General features: G+C 41.4%; 1 protein-coding gene across 1 annotated transcript in view; it reads right to left on the bottom strand.

Moving 5' to 3' along the window:
- Positions 1-23356, bottom strand: part of DTWD1 (DTW domain containing 1) — a 69922-nt gene that overhangs the window by 4018 nt on the left and 42548 nt on the right. Inside the window, exons 3-4 of the mRNA XM_073568467.1 lie at positions 19169-19312; positions 18816-19071 (exon numbers count right to left, since the gene is read on the bottom strand). Coding sequence (XP_073424568.1) covers positions 18816-19071; positions 19169-19312 — 400 coding nt within the window. The remainder of the gene's footprint in view (positions 1-18815; positions 19072-19168; positions 19313-23356) is intronic.

The raw sequence follows: 23356 nt of genomic DNA, 5'->3' as shown, positions 1-23356 counted from the left end.
ATACATAGTTAAAAGTCAGTAGATCAAAAAAGTTCAAACACTATCTGCTTCAGGAAACAAAAGAGATGGAAAAAAAAAATAATGCAACTAGGATGACACCTAACAGCAAAAAAAAATAAAAATCTGTCTCAAATGATAGCATTTCTCTCAGTTGGTAACACTCAAACAGATGTTTGCATCCATCCTAAAAGTGCATTCAAACATCCACATAAATGTCTGCTGTCCAGTATGTATTACCGTATATTCTTATGCAGATATTGTGGCTGCAGTGGACATTATCGCCAGTTGATCGCAGGAGCCTATATTAAACGTGTTCATAATGCAGGCATATATGCACATCTCATTATATATAAATGAAATATATATGTTCTTATGCAGATATTGTAGCTGCAGTGGACACCATCACCAGTTGATCAGAGGAGCCTAAATTAAACTACAAACATGTTTCACCATAGGAACAGTTATCAAGGGGTTTGGGGCTAATGGCACAGAACACTGTCACTAGTATCTATAACTTAGATCCTTTTCAAGAGGTTTTAGCCAAACCCATAGAGTAGTGCATATAATGCTGAACCAGCTTATGCAGCGGGTGGACAGGGGCTCATTTGTGCTACATAACCGGCAACCAACACTAATCTAACCAGGGGTAGCTGAGACCCTGGAGAATATCATCAGGACCCTTTTGTTATGATCCCATGTCACGTGATTGCCATTATTCACCGAATAACAGTGATCACAAAAAAATTTCTGATTTAAAATGTATTTCTCTCTCCTCTGATATGATCTAACATTTCAGAGAAGAGAGAAATAGGGTCAACCGAGCTCCCCCGATACCTCCGGCTTCGTTCCCCGGTGTCATCTTCCTAAAAAAAATGGCAGGCACATGAGCAGTGCGCCCACCGAGATCAGTCAGCCGGTACCCGGCAACAATAGGGAATTTTTCCCTATTGGTACCTTTTGACGATATGACGGCTACTATTGAGCGCAAAAGCTCGCTACTCAAGTTTGCATTGGACGCTCGGGTATGCATGGAGTATTGCAGATCCCCGCATGTTTTTTTTTGGTGTCTAACAGCCGCAAAACATGCGGGGCAGGGATGCGAGTATGTTACTTGAGTATCCACGATATTCGGCGCATACCTGAGCACTCGATGCAAACTGGAGTAGCAAGCACTTGCGCTCAACACTAATGACATATTCAATATGACAACCTAATTTTATCAAATTCTGTGTCATACCTGTAAGCTAAAAATAATCACTTTAGCCCTGGATAAAATCAAAGAGGGGTATGGTCTCCAAAATGGGGTCACTTGTGGGGGATTTCTACAATTTAGGCACATTGGGGGCTCTCCAAACGCGACATGGCGTCTACTCTCAATTCCAGCCAATTTTGCGTTAAAAAGTCAAATGGTGCTCCTTCCGTTCCAAGCCCTGCTGTGCGCCCAAACAATGGATTTCTCCAATATAAGGGGTATCGGCATACTCAAGAGAAAATGGACCCCAAAATGTGTTGTGTAATTTCTCTTGTTACCCTTATCAAAATAAAAAAGTTTGGGTCTAAAGTACATTTTTTGTGAAAAAAAGAAAAGTTAAATGTTAATTTTTTTCATCCACATTGCTTCAGTTCTCGTGATGCACCTGAAGGGTTAATACATTTCTGTAATGTGGTTTTGAACACCTTGAGGGGTGCAGTTTTTAGAATGGTGTAACTTTTGGGTATTTTCTGTCATATAGCCCCTCAAAGTTACTTCAAATGTGATGTGGTCACAAATGAAAAAAATGATTTTTTAATTTTGTTAGAAAATGAGAAATCGCTGGTCAACTTTTAACCCTTATAACTTCCTAACAAATAAAAAATTATGTTTCCAAAATTATGCTGATGTGAAGTAGACATGCGGGAAATGTTATTTATGAGCTATTGTGTGACATAACTCTGATTTAAGGGCACAAAAATTAAGTTTGAAAATTGCTAAATTTTAAATTTTTTTGCCAACTTTCCATTTTTTTCATAAATAAAAGCAAGTCATATCAAATAAATTTTACCACTACCATGAAGTACAATATGTCAAGTGCAAATTGTCTCTTCAGAGAGCAAATTGAGATTTTGGTTTTGGCTTTTCTCCTAAGTCATGTGACAAGGCTCGTTAAAGGGTCGACATTGACTTTTAGGATTGCTACTTCCTATAGGTGGCATTAGAGTTCTAGTTCTATTCCTCTCTGAAGAAACAAAACAATTTGCATATTTTCCAGAGTAGCATTGCGGCTTGAAAGTTTCCTCAAGTCAGCATGCTTGACATGTCACTCTCCGCAAGGAGAAACGATACCCCTTGGATACAACTTAAAGTGACACTGGTCAGAATTGAAAAATTTGGCTTGGTCATTAAGGGGTTAAAAAACTTGAAGCTGGCGACCACTTAAGCTCTTCTCGCACAAAACAAGCCTTCACACAGCTCCATTCACGTAAAATAAAAAAGTTACAGGACTCAGAAAATTGCAAAACAAACCTAATATTTATTTTTTAAATGTCAAATTTTGTTTCACTACTGAAATAAAAACAAGTTTGTTATCACTGACATTTTACTGACCTGGAAAAACACATTGCCATGAAATTTTTACAGCACAATGAATGCTGTGAATAAAAAAACCCAAACAACAATTGTGGATTTTTTTTCTTTTCAACCTTTCACAGCACTTGAAATTCTTCTCCCATTTTTCAGTATGGCAAAGTGAATGATCTATGGTAATTCGTTCCACTTGTTTGACAAAAAACATACCGTCACATGGCTAAGACTATGGAAACTTAAAAAAAAAAAAAAAAAAAGGCACGACTCTTGGAAGAAGGGGAGGAAAGAAATGAAAAAATGAAAGTGAAAAAATGAAAAGTCGCCCCATTCTTAAGAGATTAAAAAATACTCTTTCATGGATTTTTTTAATTTACACTGAGTATCTCTCTTCCAATTACCTTGGAGGCACAGAAAAAAATATGTTCCAGAATCAGTGTAACAATTGGAGGAAATACTCCATTTAAATTTTAAAAATTCAGTAAAAGGTCTTTAAGAATAGGACATCAATGGGTATTCCTGGAAAAGCTCTTAAGTATGCTGATAGCCCTGTAATACCAGGGCTGTGGAGTCGAAGCTCATTTTGGTGGAGTCGGTATAAAATGGACCGACTCCTTAAATATATAATAAATTGGGTACATTAGTTCAATGCAGAATGTGCTGAATATCTTTTCATAGGAATTTGGGAAAGTTATGAAATGTCCTATAAATGGCTGTTCTATTCCTAATCTAAGGCTACATTCACACACAGCGTTTTTGCAGCGTTTTTTGAGGATATGTTTTTCAGCTGCAAAAGCAGATCAGCTTTTTAAAAAACCGCATCACCTGAAAGGTTTTTGAGCTCATAGATAATGTTTTCAATAGCAAAAGCAGATTAGAAAAACGGCACACAAACTGACATGCTCATTCAGCCCAAAAACGGATCCTCACAATACAATGTGTCTGAATGTCATATCTTGAAACCCATGCCCAGAGTCACTGCATTTTACTGCAAAAAACGGATCCGCAAAAACGCTGTGTGAATCATGGCCGTAGCCAGCGAGGGAGGGGGGCAGCTGCCCCCCCAGAAGCAGGGGCACGCACCTATCAAAACTCACTTGTATGCTGCAGTGCTCCCGTCCTGCACCGGCTCCAGACTGCAGGGGGCAATCTCCCCTCCTCTGTCCTGTCTTCTGCCATCTTCACCAGAGAGAGGAGGGGTGCCTGCCCTGCACACAGCGTCGGACTGGTCCACCGGAGAACCGGAGGATTCACCGGTGGGCCCTGGCACCTGCTGCTATTTTCCCTGTCCCAAAGAGGAGGTTTAATCGCAGATGGCATTTCTGCTTCAATGAAACAGAGAGACACAGCTATTGGAAAATAAAATTTTTCTGGCTGCTGTTTATGTGGACCCAAGTGACAGTATACTGCTTGATGATCAACAGCTGACTAAAGGAAAAGAAGCTCTGACTGAGGTAGCGGTTAAGATGAGTGGCCTACAAGAGGACTGCCAGGCGCAAGAGGACTTGTGTCCTGATAGTGCTACTGCTGCCATATCTTCATCCTCATTAGATGAGGAGTTTGACTTTGACAAGCATTTGGATGACATGGAGCAGGCAAAGCGTTGCAGCAAGGAAAAAGATTTCACTCTGTCTCCTATAGCAAGCAGATTGACCATATTTCAGCAAAATGTTTCACTTGCTCTCAAAGAAATAGAAAAATTCAACCGTTCATCAAAACTGACTGTGCATGAGGCAATTCCTTTATATCCGGAAATTGTTAGAGATCTTGCCCATGTGGTTACGGCTTTGCCTGCAACCCAAGTTAGTGTAGAGAGGTTGTTCTCTAGCCTTAAAATTATTAGGTCATATTTGAGGTCATCTATGAAGGAGGATCTGATGGAGGCAATTCTATTTCTTAGAACAAATTCATAGACTGCACAAATGTTATTTAGCATGCTTTTGTTGAAAACTGTTTTATGCCACTTACATAGTGTTTATATATATATATATATATATATATATATATATATACACACACACACTCACTGGCCACTTTATTAGGTACACCATGCTAGTAAGGGGTTGGACCCCCTTTTGCCTTCAGAACTGCCTCAATTCTTCGTGGCAGAGATTCAACAAGGTGCTGGAAGCATTCCTCAGAGATTTTGGACCATATTGACATGATGGCATCACACAGTTGGCGCAGATTTGTCGGCTGCACATCCCTGATGCGAATCTCCCGTTCCACCACATCCCAAAGATGCTCTATTGGATTGAGATCTGGTGACTGAGGAGGCCATTTGAGTACAGTGAACTCATTGTCATGTTCAAGAAACCAATCTGAGATGATTCGAGCTTTATGACATGGCGCATTATCCTGCTGAAAGTAGCCATCAGATGTTGGGTACATTGTGGTCATAAAGGGATGGACATGGTCAGCAACAATACTCAGGTAGGCTGTGGCGTTGCAACGATGCTCAATTGGTACCAAGGGGCCCAAAGAGTGCCAAGAAAAAATTCCCCACACCATGACACCACCACCACCAGCCTGAACCGTTGATACAAGGCAGGATGGATCCATGCTTTCATGTTGTTTACGCCAAATTCTGACCCTACCATCCGAATGTCGCAGCAGAAATCGAGACTCATCAGACCAGGCAACGTTTTTCCAATCTTCTACTGTCCAATTTCGATGAGCTTGTGCAAATTGTAGCCTCAGTTTCCTGTTCTTAGCTGAGAGGAGTGGTACCCAGTGTGGTCTTCTGCTGCTGTAGCCCATCTGCCTCAAAGTTCGACGCACTGTGCGTTCAGAGATGCTCTTCTGCCTACCTTGGTTGTAACGGGTGGCAATTTGAGTCACTGTTGCCTTTCTATCAGCTCGAACCAGTCTGCCCATTCTCCTCTGACCTCTGGCATCAACAAGGCATTTCCGGCCACAGAACTGCCGCTCACTGGATTTTTTTTCTTTTTCGGACCATTCTCTGTAAACCCTAGAGATGGTTGTGCGTGAAAATCCCAGTAGATCAGCAGTTTCTGAAATACTCAGACCAGCCCTTCTGGCACCAACAATCATGCCACGTTCAAAGGCACTCAAATCACCTTTCTTCCCCATACTGATGCTCGGTTTGAACTGCAGGAGATTGTCTTGACCATGTCTACATGCCTAAATGCACTGAGTTGCCGCCATGTGATTGGCTGATTAGAAATTAAGTCTTAACACACAGTTGGACAGGTGTACCTAATAAAGTGGCCAGTGAGTGTATATATATATATATATATATATATATATATACATATATATATATATATATATACATATATATATATATACACACATATATACATACAGTGGGGCAAAAAAGTATTTAGTCAGTCAGCAATAGTGCAAGTTCCACCACTTAAAAAGATGAGAGGCGTCTGTAATTTACATCATAAGTAGACCTCAACTATGGGAGACAAACTGAGAAAAAAAAATCCAGAAAATCACATTGTCTGTTTTTTTTTCATTTTATTTGCATATTATGGTGGAAAATAAGTATTTGGTCAGAAACAAGCAATCAAGATTTCTGGCTCTCACAGACCTGTAACTTCTTCTTTAAGAGTCTCCTCTTTCCTCCACTCATTACCTGTAGTAATGGCACCTGTTTAAACTTGTTATCAGTATAAAAAGACACCTGTGCACACCCTCAAACAGTCTGACTCCAAACTCCACTATGGTGAAGACCAAAGAGCTGTCAAAGGACACCAGAAACAAAATTGTAGCCCTGCACCAGGCTGGGAAGACTGAATCTGCAATAGCCAACGAGCTTGGAGTGAAGAAATCAACTGTGGGAGCAATAATTAGAAAATGGAAGACATACAAGACCACTGATAATCTCCCTCGATCTGGTGCTCCACGCAAAATCCCACCCCGTGGGGTCAGAATGATCACAAGAACGGTGAGCAAAATTCCCAGAACCACGCGGGGGGACCTAGTGAATGAACTGCAGAGAGCTGGGACCAATGTAACAAGGCCTACCATAAGTAACACACTACGCCACCATGGACTCAGATCCTGCAGTGCCAGACGTGTCCCACTGCTTAAGCCTGTACATGTCCGGGCCCGTCTGAAGTTTGCTAGAGAGCATTTGGATGATCCAGAGGAGTTTTGGGAGAATGTCCTATGGTCTGATCAAACCAAACTGGAACTGTTTGGTAGAAACACAACTTGTCGTGTTTGGAGGAAAAAGAATACTGAGTTGCATCCATCAAACACCATACCTACTGTAAAGCATGGTGGTGGAAACATCATGCTTTGGGGCTGTTTCTCTGCAAAGGGGCCAGGACGACTGATCCGGGTACATGAAAGAATGAATGGGGCCATGTATCGTGAGATTTTGAGTGCAAACCTCCTTCCATCAGCAAGGGCATTGAATATGAAACGTGGCTGGGTCTTTCAACATGACAATGATCCAAAGCACACCGCCAGGGCAACGAAGGAGTGGCTTCGTAAGAAGCATTTCAAGGTCCTGGAGTGGCCTAGCCAGTCTCCAGATCTCAACCCTATAGAAAACCTTTGGAGGGAGTTGAAAGTCCGTGTTGCCAAGCGAAAAGCCAAAAACATCACTGCTTTAGAGGAGATCTGCATGGAGGAATGGGCCAACATACCAAAAACAGTGTGTGGCAACCTTGTGAAGACTTACAGAAAACGTTTGACCTCTGTCATTGCCAACAAAGGATATATCACAAAGTATTGAGATGAAATTTTGTTTCTGACCAAATACTTATTTTCCACCATAATATGCAAATAAAATGAAAAAAAAAAAGACAATGTGATTTTCTGGATTTTTTTCTCTCAGTTTGTCTCCCATAGTTGAGGTCTACCTATGATGTAAATTACAGACGCCTCTCATCTTTTTAAGTGGTGGAACTTGCACTATTGCTGACTGACTAAATACTTTTTTGCCCCACTGTGTGTGTGTGTGTATATATATATATATATATATATATATATATATATATATATATATACACACACACACACACACACACACACACAATATATATGTGTGTAATCGATATTACATATTTACAACTTATTACAGTTTTTTGTGTTCTAAAGTTGTATTCTAATAAATATATATTATGTTCTATCTAAATATATTGATTATTGTATCATAAAAATGATTAAATGTCTGATGTTCACATTGTACTACAATACATTTTTCACTTAAATATAAGCAATATATGTGGGAGTCGGAGTCGTGGAGTCGGTGTAAGGGAAATTGAGGAGTCGGAGTCGCAGGTTTGGATTACTGACTCCACAGCCCTGTGTAATACCACAATCCATTATCTTTTATTGGCCCCATGAGATTAAGGTAAACTAGCCCAATAGCCAGCTATTGATTTCTGTTGCCACATGGCACATTCTTCTGTAGTACTACACATGCATTGTCGCAGACCACGTGAAATGAAACACTGTGGGTAAGCAAGAAAATACAGTGGTAAATAACAGATGTTAAATTAATCCAATGTTTTTACATGTGTAGGGCAGGTTGCAAAAATAAATCATTGTCCCTTGTGATGAATATTTCAGTTCCGTTCTCCTTTTCATGATTTCATATTTGTATACGTCCAATACAGATGTAACCATCATCCTCAATTTCATCACAGTATGGAAATCAAAGTCATATAGTTCATGGCAAATAAAGCAGCATAACTGCATGTAAAGAAAACAAACATATGCTTTCACATTCCTCTATCTTATGCTGTGTCTGTCGCCTCTCACTTTTGTCAGATCAAGCACGTGTTAATTTAAGTTGGTTCCCTTTTCAAACATGCAATCTAGATTAAGAACGCAACAATGTTCTGCAAAGCTTTCATGTAATACACAATTTCAAAAGGTACACAACTTAAAAAGGTTTTGACATTTGCTTCACTGCACCCTTTACTTAAATTGAAATGTAACCTGAACCAAAGGCCAATTTTCAAAGTGGCGGCGTTTAGCACAAAGTACCAAATAAAATGTCCCTAAAATTACATTGTAGGCCATGTTGCTCAGATATGTCATAAAAATGAATTGAATTTCAGCCACTGGAATCACACTACTACAGAGAATGGGAACATCTTGAACAGAAATACACAATATGTCTGAACTTAAAGGGGTTTTCCCACGAATAAAGTACATTTTGAATTATAGATCTTAGACTAAGAAAAACCCCTTTAAATGGATATGAATGTCATACAGGGGAGTCCCTGTTTTGGACATGCCTCTCTGCATCAGAAGAGAAAGCAGTAACATGTCAGGATGACTCCCAATTTGGCAGACTTTGCCCATTCATACATTAAAAATTCCAAAGTTACTTACCGGTAGCCGTTTTTTCCGGAACCCATGACAGCACACTTGAGAGATGGATCAGCCCAGCCAGGACAGGGAACCCACTGAAATAAAAGGGTGGTACCTCTCCCCCGCTTCAGTTGGGTTACAGAGCATGAATGGACCTCTGGGTTAATTTACACACATAACCAACACCACATTATAAAACACCCAAACTATAGTGCACACCCATAAGGTGAGAAGGGGTGGGGGGTATATGGGTTCTGGAAAAACTGGCTACTGGTAAGTAACCTTGATGTTTTCCCTTCACCCAAGAAAGCAAACCTGAAGACTTCTGGAGAATTAGAAGGATGCTGCAAGCGGTAGTCCACCAAAAGTCAAGTCAGTAAAAGAGGTCAGATTCAGTCTGTAATGCTTAAAGAAAGTTGATTGTGAGGACAAGGTAGCAGCCTTACAGATCTGATCATTTGATACCACCGCCTTTTCTGCCCAGGAGGTTGCCATGGCTCTGGTGGAGTGACCCTTGATGCTTTCAGGAACTGGAGCACCACTGGTCACAAGATAAAACTAATGGCATCCCTGATCCATCTAGCAATGGTACCCTTGGACACTCCATACCCCCTTTCTGCTACCCTGAAAGGCTAAAAATAGGGACTGGTCTTTCCTCCACTGACTGGTCATGGACATATACAGTTGTGGCCAAAAGTATTGACACCCCTGCAATTTTGTCAGATAATACTCAGTTTCTTCCTGAAAATGATTGCAATCACAAATTCTTTGGTATTATCTTCATTTAATTTGTCTTAAATGAAAAAACACAAAAAAGAGAATGAAGCAAAAAGCAAAACATTGATCATTTCACACAAAACTCCAAAAATGGGCCAGACAAAAGTATTGGCACCCTCAGCCTAATACTTGGTTGCAATCTTTAGCCAAAATAACTGTGACCAACCGCTTCCGGTAACCATCAAAGAGTTTCTTACAATGCTCTGCTGGAATTTTATAGAAAGAACACCGTGAGCACAACTCAAGATGGTGCTAAGGTTAGGTTCCCAAACCGTTAAAGCAACAAATATGAACCTAGCACTCAACTTAAAGGTATTTGTAAGGCGGTTTATTGTAGTACACGAAAAAAGACGTTTCGGTCAATGTGACCTTCTTCAGTTATGAGGAGAATGATCTCTCTAAGGTAATGAGCTTGTCAGTATATAGGAGAGGGGCAACCGTGCCTCCAGATGCGGTGTCCACCGGCCATCTGGAGGCACGGTTGCCCCTCTCCTATATACTGACAAGCTCATTACCTTAGAGAGATCATTCTCCTCATAACTGAAGAAGGTCACATTGACCGAAACGTCTTTTTTCGTGTACTACAATAAACCGCCTTACAAATACCTTTAAGTTGAGTGCTAGGTTCATATTTGCTGCTGGAATTTTAGACCATTCTTCTTTGGCAAACTGCTCCAGGTCCCTGATATTAGAAGGGTGCCTTCTCCAAATTGCCATCTTTAGATCTCTCCACAGGTGTTCTATGGGATTTAGGTCTGGACTCATTGCTGGCCACCTTAGAAGTCTCCAGTGCTTTCTCTCAAACCATTTTCTAGTGCTTTTTGAAGTGTGTTTTGGGTCATTGTCCTGCTGGAAGACCCATGACCTCTGAGGGAGACCCAGCTTTCTCACACTGGGCCCTACATTATGCTGCAAAATTTGTTGGTAGTCTTCAGACTTCATAATGCCATGCACACGGTCAAGCAGTCCAGTGCCAGAGGCAGCAAAGCAACCCCAAAACATCAGGGAACCTCCGCCAAGTTTGACTGTAGGGACAGTGTTTTTTTCTTTGAATGCCTCTTTTTTTCTCCTGTAAACTCTATGTTGATGCCTTTGCCCAAAAAGCTCTACTTTTGTCTCATCTGACCAGAGAACATTCTTCCAAAACGTTTTAGGCTTTTTCAGGTAAGTTTTGGCAAACTCCAGCCTGGCTTTTTTATGTCTCGGGGTAAGAAGTGGGGTCTTCCTGGGTCTCCTACCATACAGTCCCTTTTCATTCAGACGCCGACGGATAGTACGGGTTGACACTGTTGTACCCTCGGACTGCAGGGCAGCTTGAACTTGTTTGGATGTTAGTCGAGGTTCTTTATCCAACATCCGCACAATCTTGCGTTGAAATCTCTTGTCAATTTTTCTTTTCCGTCCACATCTAGGGAGGTTAGCCACAGTGCCATGGGCTTTAAACTTCTTGATGACACTGCGCACAGTAGACACAGGAACATTCAGGTCTTTGGAGATGGACTTGTAGCCTTGAGATTGCTCATGCTTCCTCACAATTTGGTTTCTCAAGTCCTCAGACAGTTATTTGGTCTTCTTACATTTCTCCATGCTCAATGTTGTACACACAAGGACACAGGACAGAGGTTGAGTCAACTTTAATCCATGTCAACTGGCTACAAGTGTGATTTAGTTATTGCTAACACCTGTTAGGTGCCACAGGTAAGTTACAGGTGCTGTTAATTACACAAATTAGAGAAGCATCACATGATTTTCCGAACAGTGCCAATACTTTTGTCCACCCTCTTTTTTTATGTTTGGTGTGAAATTATATCCAATTTGGCTTTAGGACAATTATTTTTGTGTTTTTTCATTTAAGACAAATTAAATGAAGATAATAACAAAAAATTTGTGTTTGTAATAATTTTCAGGAAGAAACTGAGTATTATCTGAAAAAATTGCAGGGGTGTCAATACTTTTGGCCACAACTGTACTCCAACATGGACCTCCTCACATCTAAGGCATGGGATTTTTCCTCACATGGATTTTTAGGGTTGTTACAAAAAGGAGAGCAAAGTAATCTCTTGGCTCCTATGGAATTTAAGAGCCACTTTGGGAAGATAGGCCGGGTCCGGCCTTAAAACAATTCTATCGTCATACACCTGTGTGTAGGGGTGCATATGGACAGGGCCTGTATATCGCTCACCCTGCGAGCCAATGTTAGAGCCACTAGTAAAACAGTCTCAAGTGTGAGGAATTTTGCAGATAAAACCTGTAAGGGCTCAAATGGGTCTTTAGTTAGCACCTCTAAAACTAGGATCAGGTCCCACGGTGGAATTTTTGGGATTTTAACCGGTCTGGACCTACTACATGATTTTATAAACCGAGACACTCATTTATTTGTTGCTAGGTTACAATTATAAAAGGCACCCAAGGCCCATACCTGTACCTTGAGAGTGTTAGTTGCTAACTCTGGTTCCAACCTCGACTGCAGAAACTCTAGAATGAACCCCCACCAGGGCCTCATCCACTAACGGCTGCCCTGAAAATTTCAGAAATTTCTTCCATCCATGTCCTGCCATAGATCCTTGATGTAAAAGGTTTCCTACTCTTCATCAGGGTGGAGACTAACCCTGGTGAGAACCCCTGCCAACTTAGTAATGCCCTCTCAAATTCCATGCTGCTAGATGGAAGTCCTTCACTTGAGAGTGGCATACTGGCCCCTGGATGAGAAGGTCCGGGATCTCCGGCAGGATCCATGGATCGGACACGGACATCAACCTTAGAAGGGAAAAGCATGGTCTCTTCAGCCAGAATGGAGAATTGAGAATCACACTTGCCTGATCATCCCTGATCTTCCTCACAGCTGTTGGGATCATCGCTATTGGAGGGAATGCATAGGCAATCCTGAATCTCTAAGGAATTTGAAGAGCATCCACAGCAAATGGTTTCTCCCTTGAGTTTAATGAACAGAAGTTTTTCACTTTTTTTTGTGTAATCTGGGAAACAGATCTATCTCCAGCTACCCCATGACCGCACAATCCAATGGAAGATCTGGGAATTTAAAGACCATTCTCCCTGTCTCAATTTCTTGCGACTCAGGAAGTCTGCCTTTATATTGTCTATTGCCCTTATGTGAAGTGCCGTAAGGGACAGGTGCTAGCTGAAGTAGAATGTCTGCTGCCATCATTAGGGTATGGGACCTTGTCCTACTTGGTGGTTGATACAACCCCTGGCAAAAATTATGTTATCACCGGCTTTGGAGGCTGTTCATTCAGTGGTTTAATTTTGTAGAAAAAAAGCAGATCACAGACATGTCACAAAACTAAAGTGATTTCAAATGCCAACTTTCTGGCTTTAAGTTATATGCTAAGCGTCTCATTTTTCTTAATATTCCATAGCTGTATTGCTGTTCAAGTTTCTTATATTCTATATTGACATGCTTTAGTATGATAGAGTGCAACCTTATTTTGTGTATTGCATATGGAGGTAGCTCCTCAAGGTATGCACCTATTCACACTAGTCTGGATGTGCCAGTCAGTTTTTTGTCTTTTGTATATTAGTCTACTGACCGAGCACTTCGCCCTCCACCAGGTGGTGATTTTAACTACAGCAGGTCCCTACTCACCCATAAATGCAGGCAATGCTGACAGAGGTGTCCACATTCACCCAGGAATTCAGACATCAGCCTTAGAGAGGTATTCACACAGTGTAGTTACCCATCAGATTTTGAGGCCACCTTGACGTTGGTTGATGGACAGATATAATTTGGCCAAGTTATATGCTAAGCGTCTCATTTTTCTTAATATTCCATAGCTGTATTGCTGTTCAAGTTTCTTATATTCTATATTGACATGCTTTAGCATGATAGAGTGCAACCCTATTTTGTGTATTGTATATGGAGGTAGCTCTTCCTGGTATGCACCTATTCACACTAGTCTGGATGTGCCAGTTTTTTGTCTTTAATGCTATTGTCATACACCTGTGTGTAGGTGGGACATATGGACAGGGCCTGTATATCGCTTACCCTGCGGGCCAATGTTAGAGCCACTAGTAAAACAGTCTCAAGTGTGAGGAATTTTGCAGATAAAACCTGTAAGGGCTCAAATGGGTCTTTAGTTAGCGCCTCTAAAACTAGGTTCAGGTCCCACGGTGGAATTTTCGGGACCATAACCGGTCTGGACCTACTACAGGATTTTATAAACCGAGACACTCATTTATTTGTTGCTAGGTTACAATTATACAAGGCACCCAAGGCCCATACCTGTACCTTGAGAGTGTTAGTTGCTAACTCTGGTTCCAACCCCAATTGCAGAAACTCTAGAATGAACCCCCACCAGGGCCTTATCCACTAACGGCTGCCCTGAAAATTTCAGAAATTTCTTCCATCCATGTCCTGCCACAGATCCTTGATGTAAAAGGTTTTCTACTCTTCATCAGGGTGGAGACTAGCCCTGGTGAAAACCCCTGCCAATTTAGTAATGCCCTCTCAAATTCCATGCTGCTAGATGGAAGTCCTTCACTTGAGAGTGGCATACTGGCCCCTGGATGAGAAGGTCCGGGATCTCTGGCAGGATCCATGGATCAGACACGGACATCAACCTTAGAAGGGAAAAGCATGGTCTCTTCAGCCAGAATGGAGAATTGAGAATCACACTCGCCTGATCCTCCCTGATCTTCCTCACAACTGTTGGGATCATCGCTATTGGAGGGAATGCATAGGCAATCCTGAATCTCTAAGGAATTTTAAGAGCATCCACGGCAAATGGTTTCTCTCTTGGGTTTAATGAACAGAAGTTTTTCACTTTTTTTTGTAAGCTGGGAAACAGATCTATCTCCAGCTACCCCATGACCGCACTATCTGATGGAAGATCTGGGAATTTAAAGACCATTCGCCCTGTCTCAATTTCTTGCGACTCAGGAAGTCTGCCTTTATATGGTCTATTGCCCTTATGTGAAGTGCCGTAAGGGACAGTAGGTGCTAGCTGAAGTAGAATGTCTGCTGCCATCATTAGGGTATGGGGCCTTGTCCTACTTGGTGGTTGATACAACCCCTGGCAAAAATTATGTAATCACCGGCCATGGAGGATGTTCATTCAGTGGTTTAATTTTTTAGAAAAAAAAGCAGATGACAGACTTGTCACAAAACTAAAGTGATTTCAAATGCCAACTTTCTGGCTTTAAGAAACAGTAAAAGAAATCAAGAACAAAAAATGTGGTAGTCAGTAATGGTTACTTTTTTAAATCAAGCATAGGGGAAAAATTATGGAGTCACTCAATACTGAGGGAAAAAAATTATGGAATCATGACAAACAAACCAACAAAAAAAAAACCACTCAAACACATAACTAGTATTTTGTAGCACCACCTCTGGCTTTTATAACAGCTTGCAGTCTCTGAGGCATGGACTTAATGAGTGTCAAACAGTACTCTTCATTAATCTGGCTCCAACTTTCTCTGATTGCTGTTGCCAGATCAGCTTTGCAGGTTGGAGCCTTGTTATGGACCATTTTCTTCAACTTCCACCAAAGATTTTCAATTGGATTGAGATCCGGACTATTTGCAGGCCATGACACTGACCTTATGTGTCTTTTTTCAAGGAATGTTTTCACAGTTTTTGCTCTATTGCAGGATGCATTATCATCTTGTAAAATGATTTCATCATCCCCAAACATCCTTTCAATTGATGGGATAAGAAAAGTGTCCAAAATATCAACATAAACTTGTGCATTTATTGAAGATGTAATGACAGCCATCTCCCCAGTGCCTTTACCTGACATGCAGCCCCATATCATCAATGACTGTGGAAATTTACATGTTCTCTTCAGGCAGTCATCTTTATAAATCTCATTGGAACGGCACCAAACAAAAGTTCCAGCATCATCACCTTGCCCAATGCAGATTCGCGATTCATCACTGAATATGACTGTCTTCCAGTTATCCACAGTCCACAATTGCTTTTCCTTAGCCCATTGTAACCTTGTTTTTTATCTGTTTAAGTGTTAATGATGGCTTTCGTTTAGCTTTTGTGTAAGTAAATCCCATTTCCTTTAGGCGGCTTCTTACAGTTCGGTCACAGACGTTGACTCTAGTTTCCTCCCATTCGTTCATCATTTGTTTTGTCGTGCATTTCCTGTTTTGGAGACACATTGCTTTAAGTTTCCGGTCTTGACGCTTTGATGTCTTCCTTGGTCTACCAGTATGTTTGCCTTTAACAACCTTCCCATGTTGTTTGTATTTTGTCCAGATTTTAGACACAGCTGACTGTGAACAATCGTTTGCAACATTGCATGATGATTTACCCTCTTTTAAAAGTTTGATGATCCTCTCCTTTGTTTCAACTGACATCTCTCGTGTTGGAGCCATGATTCATGTCAGTCCACTTGGTGCAACAGCTCTCCTAGGTGTGATCACTCCTTTTTAGATGCAGACTAACGAGCAGATCTAATTTGATGCAGGTGTTAGTTTTGGGGATGAAAATTTACAGGCTGATTCCATAATTTTTTTCCCTCAGAATTGAGTGACTCCATAATTTTTCCCCTATGCTTGGTTTAAAAAAAGTTACCATTACTAACTACATTTTTGTTCTTGATTTCTTTTTGTTTCTTAAAGACAGAAAGTTGCCATTTGAAATGACTTTAGTTTTGTGCCATGTCTGTGATCTGCTTTTTTCTACTAAATTGAACAACTGAATGAACATCCTCCAAGGTCGGTGATTTCATAATTTTTGCCAGGGGTTGTATAAGTCACGGTTGCTCGATGGTTTTACATGACCCGACATGGCGACCCCCAAGGAAGGGGAGAAAGTGTCAAGGCCCTTTTCACAGCCCACAACTCTTTCAAGTTCGATTCCTGGTCCCTCTCTAGAGGAGACCAGATTCTCTGAACTGAGTGAGACCTTAGGTGTGCCCCCCATCCGGTATTGCTTGCTTCTGTCATGATAATGTCCTCTACTGTTTTATTCTACTGAACCCCTGACGACAAGTTTTCCCCCACTATCTACCAATACAGAGAATCCCTTATTGCTGAAGAAAGATGTATCTTTCCTTCCAAATGTCCTTCTCATGACCTCTGCACAGACAGGACTTCCAACTGTAGCTGCCTTAGGTGAAATTAGGCCAATCTTACTGCCAGGATACAAGATGTTAGGGATCCTAGCAAGGACATTGCCTTTCTTAGGGTCATCCTTGGCTGATCTATCGCTGACAGAGCCAGGGCCATTATTTTGGATATTTTGCCCTCTGGTAGAAGACTGGTCTGTCACTCGGAGTCCAAAACCACGCCCAGGAAGGACTGTATCCTTTCTAGCTTTAATCTCGATTTGAGGGTATTTAACATCCAGCCCCGCTCTTCTAGGACCACCGTTACCTCCCTCAACTGTTCTGCACATTGATCTTCCGACTTTCCAACTATAAGATAGTTGTCCAGGTAAGGGACGATAACTGTTTTCAGAACAAAGGTAGGCCATCACCTCCGACATTACTTTGGTGAACACTCTCGGACCTATTAACAGTCGGAAAGGAAGGGCTTTATAATGATAATGCTGATCTTTCACTAGATATAGAGCCACACTCTGAAATGTTTGATGGTCCCGATGGATTTGGATGTGATAATATGCATCCTTCAAATCGATGACCGATATGAAACAATTTCGGAACAACAGCTTTATAGCCGTGTTCACTGATTCCATCTTGAAGGAACAAGTCACAATCCAACGACTGAGCTTTCTCAGATTGATAACAGTTCTTAAGGAACCATACGGCTTTTTTTTATCAAATAAAGGGGGAATAAAATCCCTTTCCTATCTCTTCCTCCGGGATTTCGCACAGAACACGCTTTTGTAAGAGTCCCATGATCAATGCTTCCAGGGCCAGCTGATCTCCTGAGGGGTGTTATTACATAGTAACATAGTTATTAAGGTTGAAGAAAGACTAAGTCCATCTAGTTCAACCCATATCCTATCCTAACTTGCCCTAACATGTTGATCCAGAGGAAGGCAAAAAAAACCCCATGTGGCAATCAGTAAGCTTCACATACTGCTTCCAGCGCACCATCTCTGACGTCAGCGGGTTGTGCCCCCAGAAGCCTGACTCACCATGGAGCTGCAGCTGGAAGACGGAGGAGGGAGAGCGGCGCGGCAGATTCAGATCAACTAGCCCAGCCTACGTCTGTGCCGCTCGCGCCCGCACGTACGCCAAGGCCCTCTGGACCCGTGGATGGTGCTTCCAGCACCTGAAAGCCGACATACAGGCATGCGCCTGTTCTTCCAGTAGCGGGACTGGAGTGGGTAAGCAGGAATAAAAAAATAATAAATTGTTCAACCCATCCGAGTCTCAGCACAAGGGTTCCCATCAGGACAGGACACCCAGCTGAAGTGGGGTAGAGGTACTGCACTTTTATTTCAGTAGATTTCCTTTCCTGCCTGGACAGATCCCTCTCTCAGGTGTGCTGTCATGGGTGAAGGGAAAAGTTGTCTTTATCCTATTCGAAAGGACACTTCACTTCTTAAAGATAGGACTATTAATTGTAAAGTAATTTTTTTGGATTAAGCATTAGAAAGGGGTTTTCCATTTTCAGAAAACCCCTCTCAACCACTGCTGCTCCCAGTGTTTGTTATTGTACGCAATTCACAGGCAATGGTACAGCTCTGAGCGTCCTACCCATGCACAGCTCTGAGTGTCCTACCCATGCACAGCTCTGAAAGTCCTACGCATGCACATATCTGACAGATGGCTAACTAAGCACAGATCACGCAACCTCCATGCCATATTTTTACGGATTGCTGTAGTACATGATCTAAAACCCGGAATATACACGCTGACCAGGACAAAACGGTGTAGGACATCTGGCCAGAAAACAAAATGAATAAGCGTTTTAAAAAACCTGAATTAAAAATATAATATAACGTATTTCAACCAAGAAATGTAGCTGAATTACATTTTATTCACACATTTGAATGGCTGTGCTTGTATTTTGTATTGTTTGTTGTTATTTCTAGGACATGATAAATTAGTGCAGATGGTGTGTGATAAAGTGTCTTCGGTTTATTGAACAATAAGAGTAGTTATATGTACAGTATATACTCTTACAATTACAGACGGCCCTTTGAAAGCAACAATAATGCTGATGTGGCCCCCGATAAAAATGAGCTTGATATCCGTTTTATAATAAAAAAAAAACTGGATACTTTTATTACCTTGCAGCCGTTCGTCTGATATTATTTTGTTTGTCTGATTCCAAGTGCTATCAATAAATACAACTTTCTTCAAATAATTAATATTTACTCCCGGAACCATCATACTTTTATCTTCATTATCACTTTTGTCAGTATCTAGTCTTGGATGTTTATTATTTGGTTCAGAAAAATCCTTGTTCTCATTATTATATTGTGTCAGAAACTTAAGCCCATCTTTGAGTGAAACTGCGTCTGGACCAGGAAATATCAGTATAACCTAAAAGAATGAACAAGAAATAAACAATGGCGTTAAAACCTGAATTTTACAGTGTTAACAAATGTCTTCTTACCGAATAATAGTGAAGGTAACTTACTTCATGAACCAGTTTGTCATAATCTGGAATAGATGGGTATACATACATGGTCACATCTTCATGAGCAAGCAATTTTGCATGGGCAGCAGTACTTTTGCCATCTGTTTCATTTGGATGTTTAATAATATCAATTTTCACAGGAAGCTAAAATGTAAATTAATAAAATAAGTAAATATATAGATTCTTTAACCTCTTAATGATATGCAACATATACGGATATGATGTCTGTGTGCTCCATAATCGATATATACAGGGACGGACTGGGACTGAAATTCAGCTCTGGCATTTAAAATCACACAGGCCCATGGTGTCACCACACCCAAGCACCAGTTGGGGATATATTACTAATATTATCCTGCCTGAAGGAAAGCAAGATTTACTACAAGACCAATATTTCTAATAATACTAATAATATTGCTATATAGGAAGTTAATTATTATAATATCAAAATAATAATATTGCAATATGACAGACAAATACCAACAAACATAACCAAATATTATCAGCATATACAGTATTGATAATACCACCATACTGATCGTTAAAGGGTCTGAGGTTAAAGTTTATGTAACTTCAGACTTCTGAATCCTCATAAAGCACACTGAGGATCCTCCGATGCCGGCATTGGGAGCGGCCATCATGTGACCGCAAGTATGCTATTTTCACACCTCCGCCCACATTCCCGACTAATTATACTCGGCTTTGCTAATTTCACTTGTATTGAGCAAGGCCGTGTACGTCTAGTTAGAACGTGACCACATGTATGCAAATCTCATACACGCTAACATGACTAGGGGCGTAACTATAGTTGGTGCAAGAGTTGCAATCGCACCCGAGCCCTGGAGCCTAGGGGGCCACAAAAGTCCCTTTGGCCTAAATAAAAAGACCAATGCTATTACAGACTAACAATAATTGGGGGCTCCATTAGAGCTTTTGCTTTGGGGCCCATGGTGTTCAAGTTAAGCCACAGCACATGATCACCCACTCCCAATGCCAGCACTAGAGTCTTCAGTTTCAGAGTCACTGCAGACTTTAACTTCAAGCTTGGACAACTACTTTTACCAAAAACACTATACTAAGATTGATATTACTGCCATACAGTGACCATATAATGATATCAGTTTTACACCAGTGCTCTGCAGACCATATATTGTAAACACCAATGAAAAGCAGTGTAACAAGTCCGGTATAAAAATTAAAATAGAAATCTTTATTGTAAACAGATGAGGCACAATAGAGCTAAAAAGTGACACTACAAAAAGGCAGTGTATAGTGAGCCACAAATAAATAATGAATAGTAAACATATGGATATAGTATTCCTGGGGCTGTGGGAAAGGGACCTCTTTATGTCAGACGAGGGTATCTCAATGTGCTGTGTCCCCTTTTGGACACGGTACATTGATGATATATTCTTCGTCTGGCAGGGCACGCCCGTCGACCTTGATCAGTTAATGATCTTCCTGAACACCAATGACCGCAACATTCATCTTACTTTTACACATAGTACTAAATCTTTGGATTTCCTTGATGGGAGGGACCATGCTGGGGTGTTGCAGACTGACATCTACAGGAAGACAACCGCCACTAATCTAGTATTGCATGCAACTTCTAGCCACCCTAAACATATTATTCGAGCTGTCCCAGTGGGTCAATTTTTAAGGCTCCGTAGGATCTGTTCTACAGATAATGATTTTTTTCGGCAGGCAGAAATTCTACGTCAACGCTTTCTAGCACGTGGCTACAGCCGCAGGTCTATTAAGAAGGCCTTTAATAGGGCGAAATACACTTCTCGTCAGGATTTATTGTACCGTTCTCAATTAACTAGACCTGTGAACACAAATCAGACCGTTAGATTTGTGACAACATTTAGTTCTAGATCAGATTCTGTACGTCAGGCATTAAAGAAAGCGTGGCCCATTTTACAGATTGATCCGATTATGAAGAGTTTTTTAACAGACAAACCATCCAGGTCTTTCCGGCGTGCTAAAAATCTCAGAGACCATCTGGTTAACAGCCATTATTCTGCAGAAAAACCAACTACATTTTTGAATGCTCTTACTCCCAGGGTGGGTTGTGTCCCATGTGGCGGCTGCGTGGCATGCCCCATTGTAGTACGTAGCAATTCCTTTTCTGATTCCAGTGGTACTAGGACTTATGCCATCCGCCAACGCATTACCTGTACCACAAGGTATGTCATCTACTATGCTACTTGCCCCTGTGATTTGATTTACGTTGGCCTCACTACACGCCAGTTTAAAGGGAGGGTAAGGGAGCATGTGTTGGGGATCCAGGCAGCGCGCACACATTAGGACTCCACCACCCAGAAGACCATTCCACGCCACTTCAAGGATCATCACCCTTCTGTTGCTACCCAGTTGAAAGTTAGAGTCATTGATGCCCTAAGAAATGATATCAGGGGTGGTAGTTTGTCTAAGCGACTCGGTCAGATTGAATCAAAATGGATATGGCAGCTTAAGACAGTCCATCCACATGGTCTTAATGAATGCCTTTCTTTTGCTCCTTTTCTATAGGCCTATGTCCGCTTATGTGACACTTTTGTAGTGTGTGTTTTAATTATTTTTTGTTTTTAACTCTAGTGACCTTGTGTTTTCCAATTTGGCCGTCGTCTGTTCAATTTCGGGGTGGATCTGATATATACCAGCCTTCTGTTGTTCCCCACTTTTGTCTGCCAACATCTTGAAGTTCTGGCCCGTCGTTCTCCGTTCAACATATAGACCAAAAAGTTTATGGATGTATTATTTATTATTTTTTATTATCTAATAATAAAAAACATAATTAGGTATTAATGTTATATACAGTGGGGAAAAAAAGTATTTAGTCAGTCAGCAATAGTGCAAGTTCCACCACTTAAAAAGATGAGAGGCGTCTGTAATTTACATCATAGGTAGACCTCAACTATGGGAGACAAACTGAGAAAAAAAAATCCAGAAAAATCACATTGTCTGTTTTTTTTTTCATTTTATTTGCATATTATGGTGGAAAATAAGTATTTGGTCAGAAACAAGCAATCAAGATTTCTGGCTCTCACAGACCTGTAACTTCTTCTTTAAGAGTCTCCTCTTTCCTCCACTCATTACCTGTAGTAATGGCACCTGTTTAAACTTGTTATCAGTATAAAAAGACACCTGTGCACACCCTCAAACAGTCTGACTCCAAACTCCACTATGGTGAAGACCAAAGAGCTGTCAAAGGACACCAGAAACAAAATTGTAGCCCTGCACCAGGCTGGGAAGACTGAATCTGCAATAGCCAACCAGCTTGGAGTGAAGAAATCAACTGTGGGAGCAATAATTAGAAAATGGAAGACATACAAGACCACTGATAATCTCCCTCGATCTGGTGCTCCACGCAAAATCCCACCCCGTGGGGTCAGAATGATCACAAGAACGGTGAGCAAAAATCCCAGAACCACGCGGGGGGACCTAGTGAATGAACTGCAGAGAGCTGGGACCAATGTAACAAGGCCTACCATAAGTAACACACTACTCCACCATGGACTCAGATCCTGCAGTGCCAGACGTGTCCCACTGATAAAGCCTGTACATGTCCGGGCCCGTCTGAAGTTTGCTAGAGAGCATTTGGATGATCCAGAGGAGTTTTGGGAGAATGTCCTATGGTCTGATGAAACCAAACTGGAACTGTTTGGTAGAAACACAACTTGTCGTGTTTGGAGGAAAAAGAATACTGAGTTGCATCCATCAAACACCATACCTACTGTAAAGCATGGTGGTGGAAACATCATGCTTTGGGGCTGTTTCTCTGCAAAGGGGCCAGGACGACTGATCCGGGTACATGAAAGAATGAATGGGGCCATGTATCGTAAGATTTTGAGGGCAAACCTCCTTCCATCAGCAAGGGCATTGAAGATGAAACGTGGCTGGGTCTTTCAACATGACAATGATCCAAAGCACACCGCCAGGGCAACGAAGGAGTGGCTACCAAGCATTTCAAGGTCCTGGAGTGGCCTAGCCAGTCTCCAGATCTCAACCCTATAGAAAACCTTTGGAGGGAGTTGAAAGTCCGTGTTGCCAAGCGAAAAGCCAAAAACATCACTGCTCTAGAGGAGATCTGCATGGAGGAATGGGCCAACATACCAACAGTGTGTGGCAACCTTGTGAAGACTTACAGAAAACGTTTGACCTCTGTCATTGCCAACAAAGGATATA

The sequence above is a fragment of the Dendrobates tinctorius genome, unplaced genomic scaffold (genome assembly GCF_039654945.1).
Source record: "Dendrobates tinctorius isolate UK_male_01 unplaced genomic scaffold, ASM3965494v1 ptg000022l, whole genome shotgun sequence".
In the NCBI taxonomy this organism is placed as follows: domain Eukaryota; kingdom Metazoa; phylum Chordata; class Amphibia; order Anura; family Dendrobatidae; genus Dendrobates; species Dendrobates tinctorius.
This window is presented reverse-complemented; position numbering and strand designations above follow the sequence as displayed.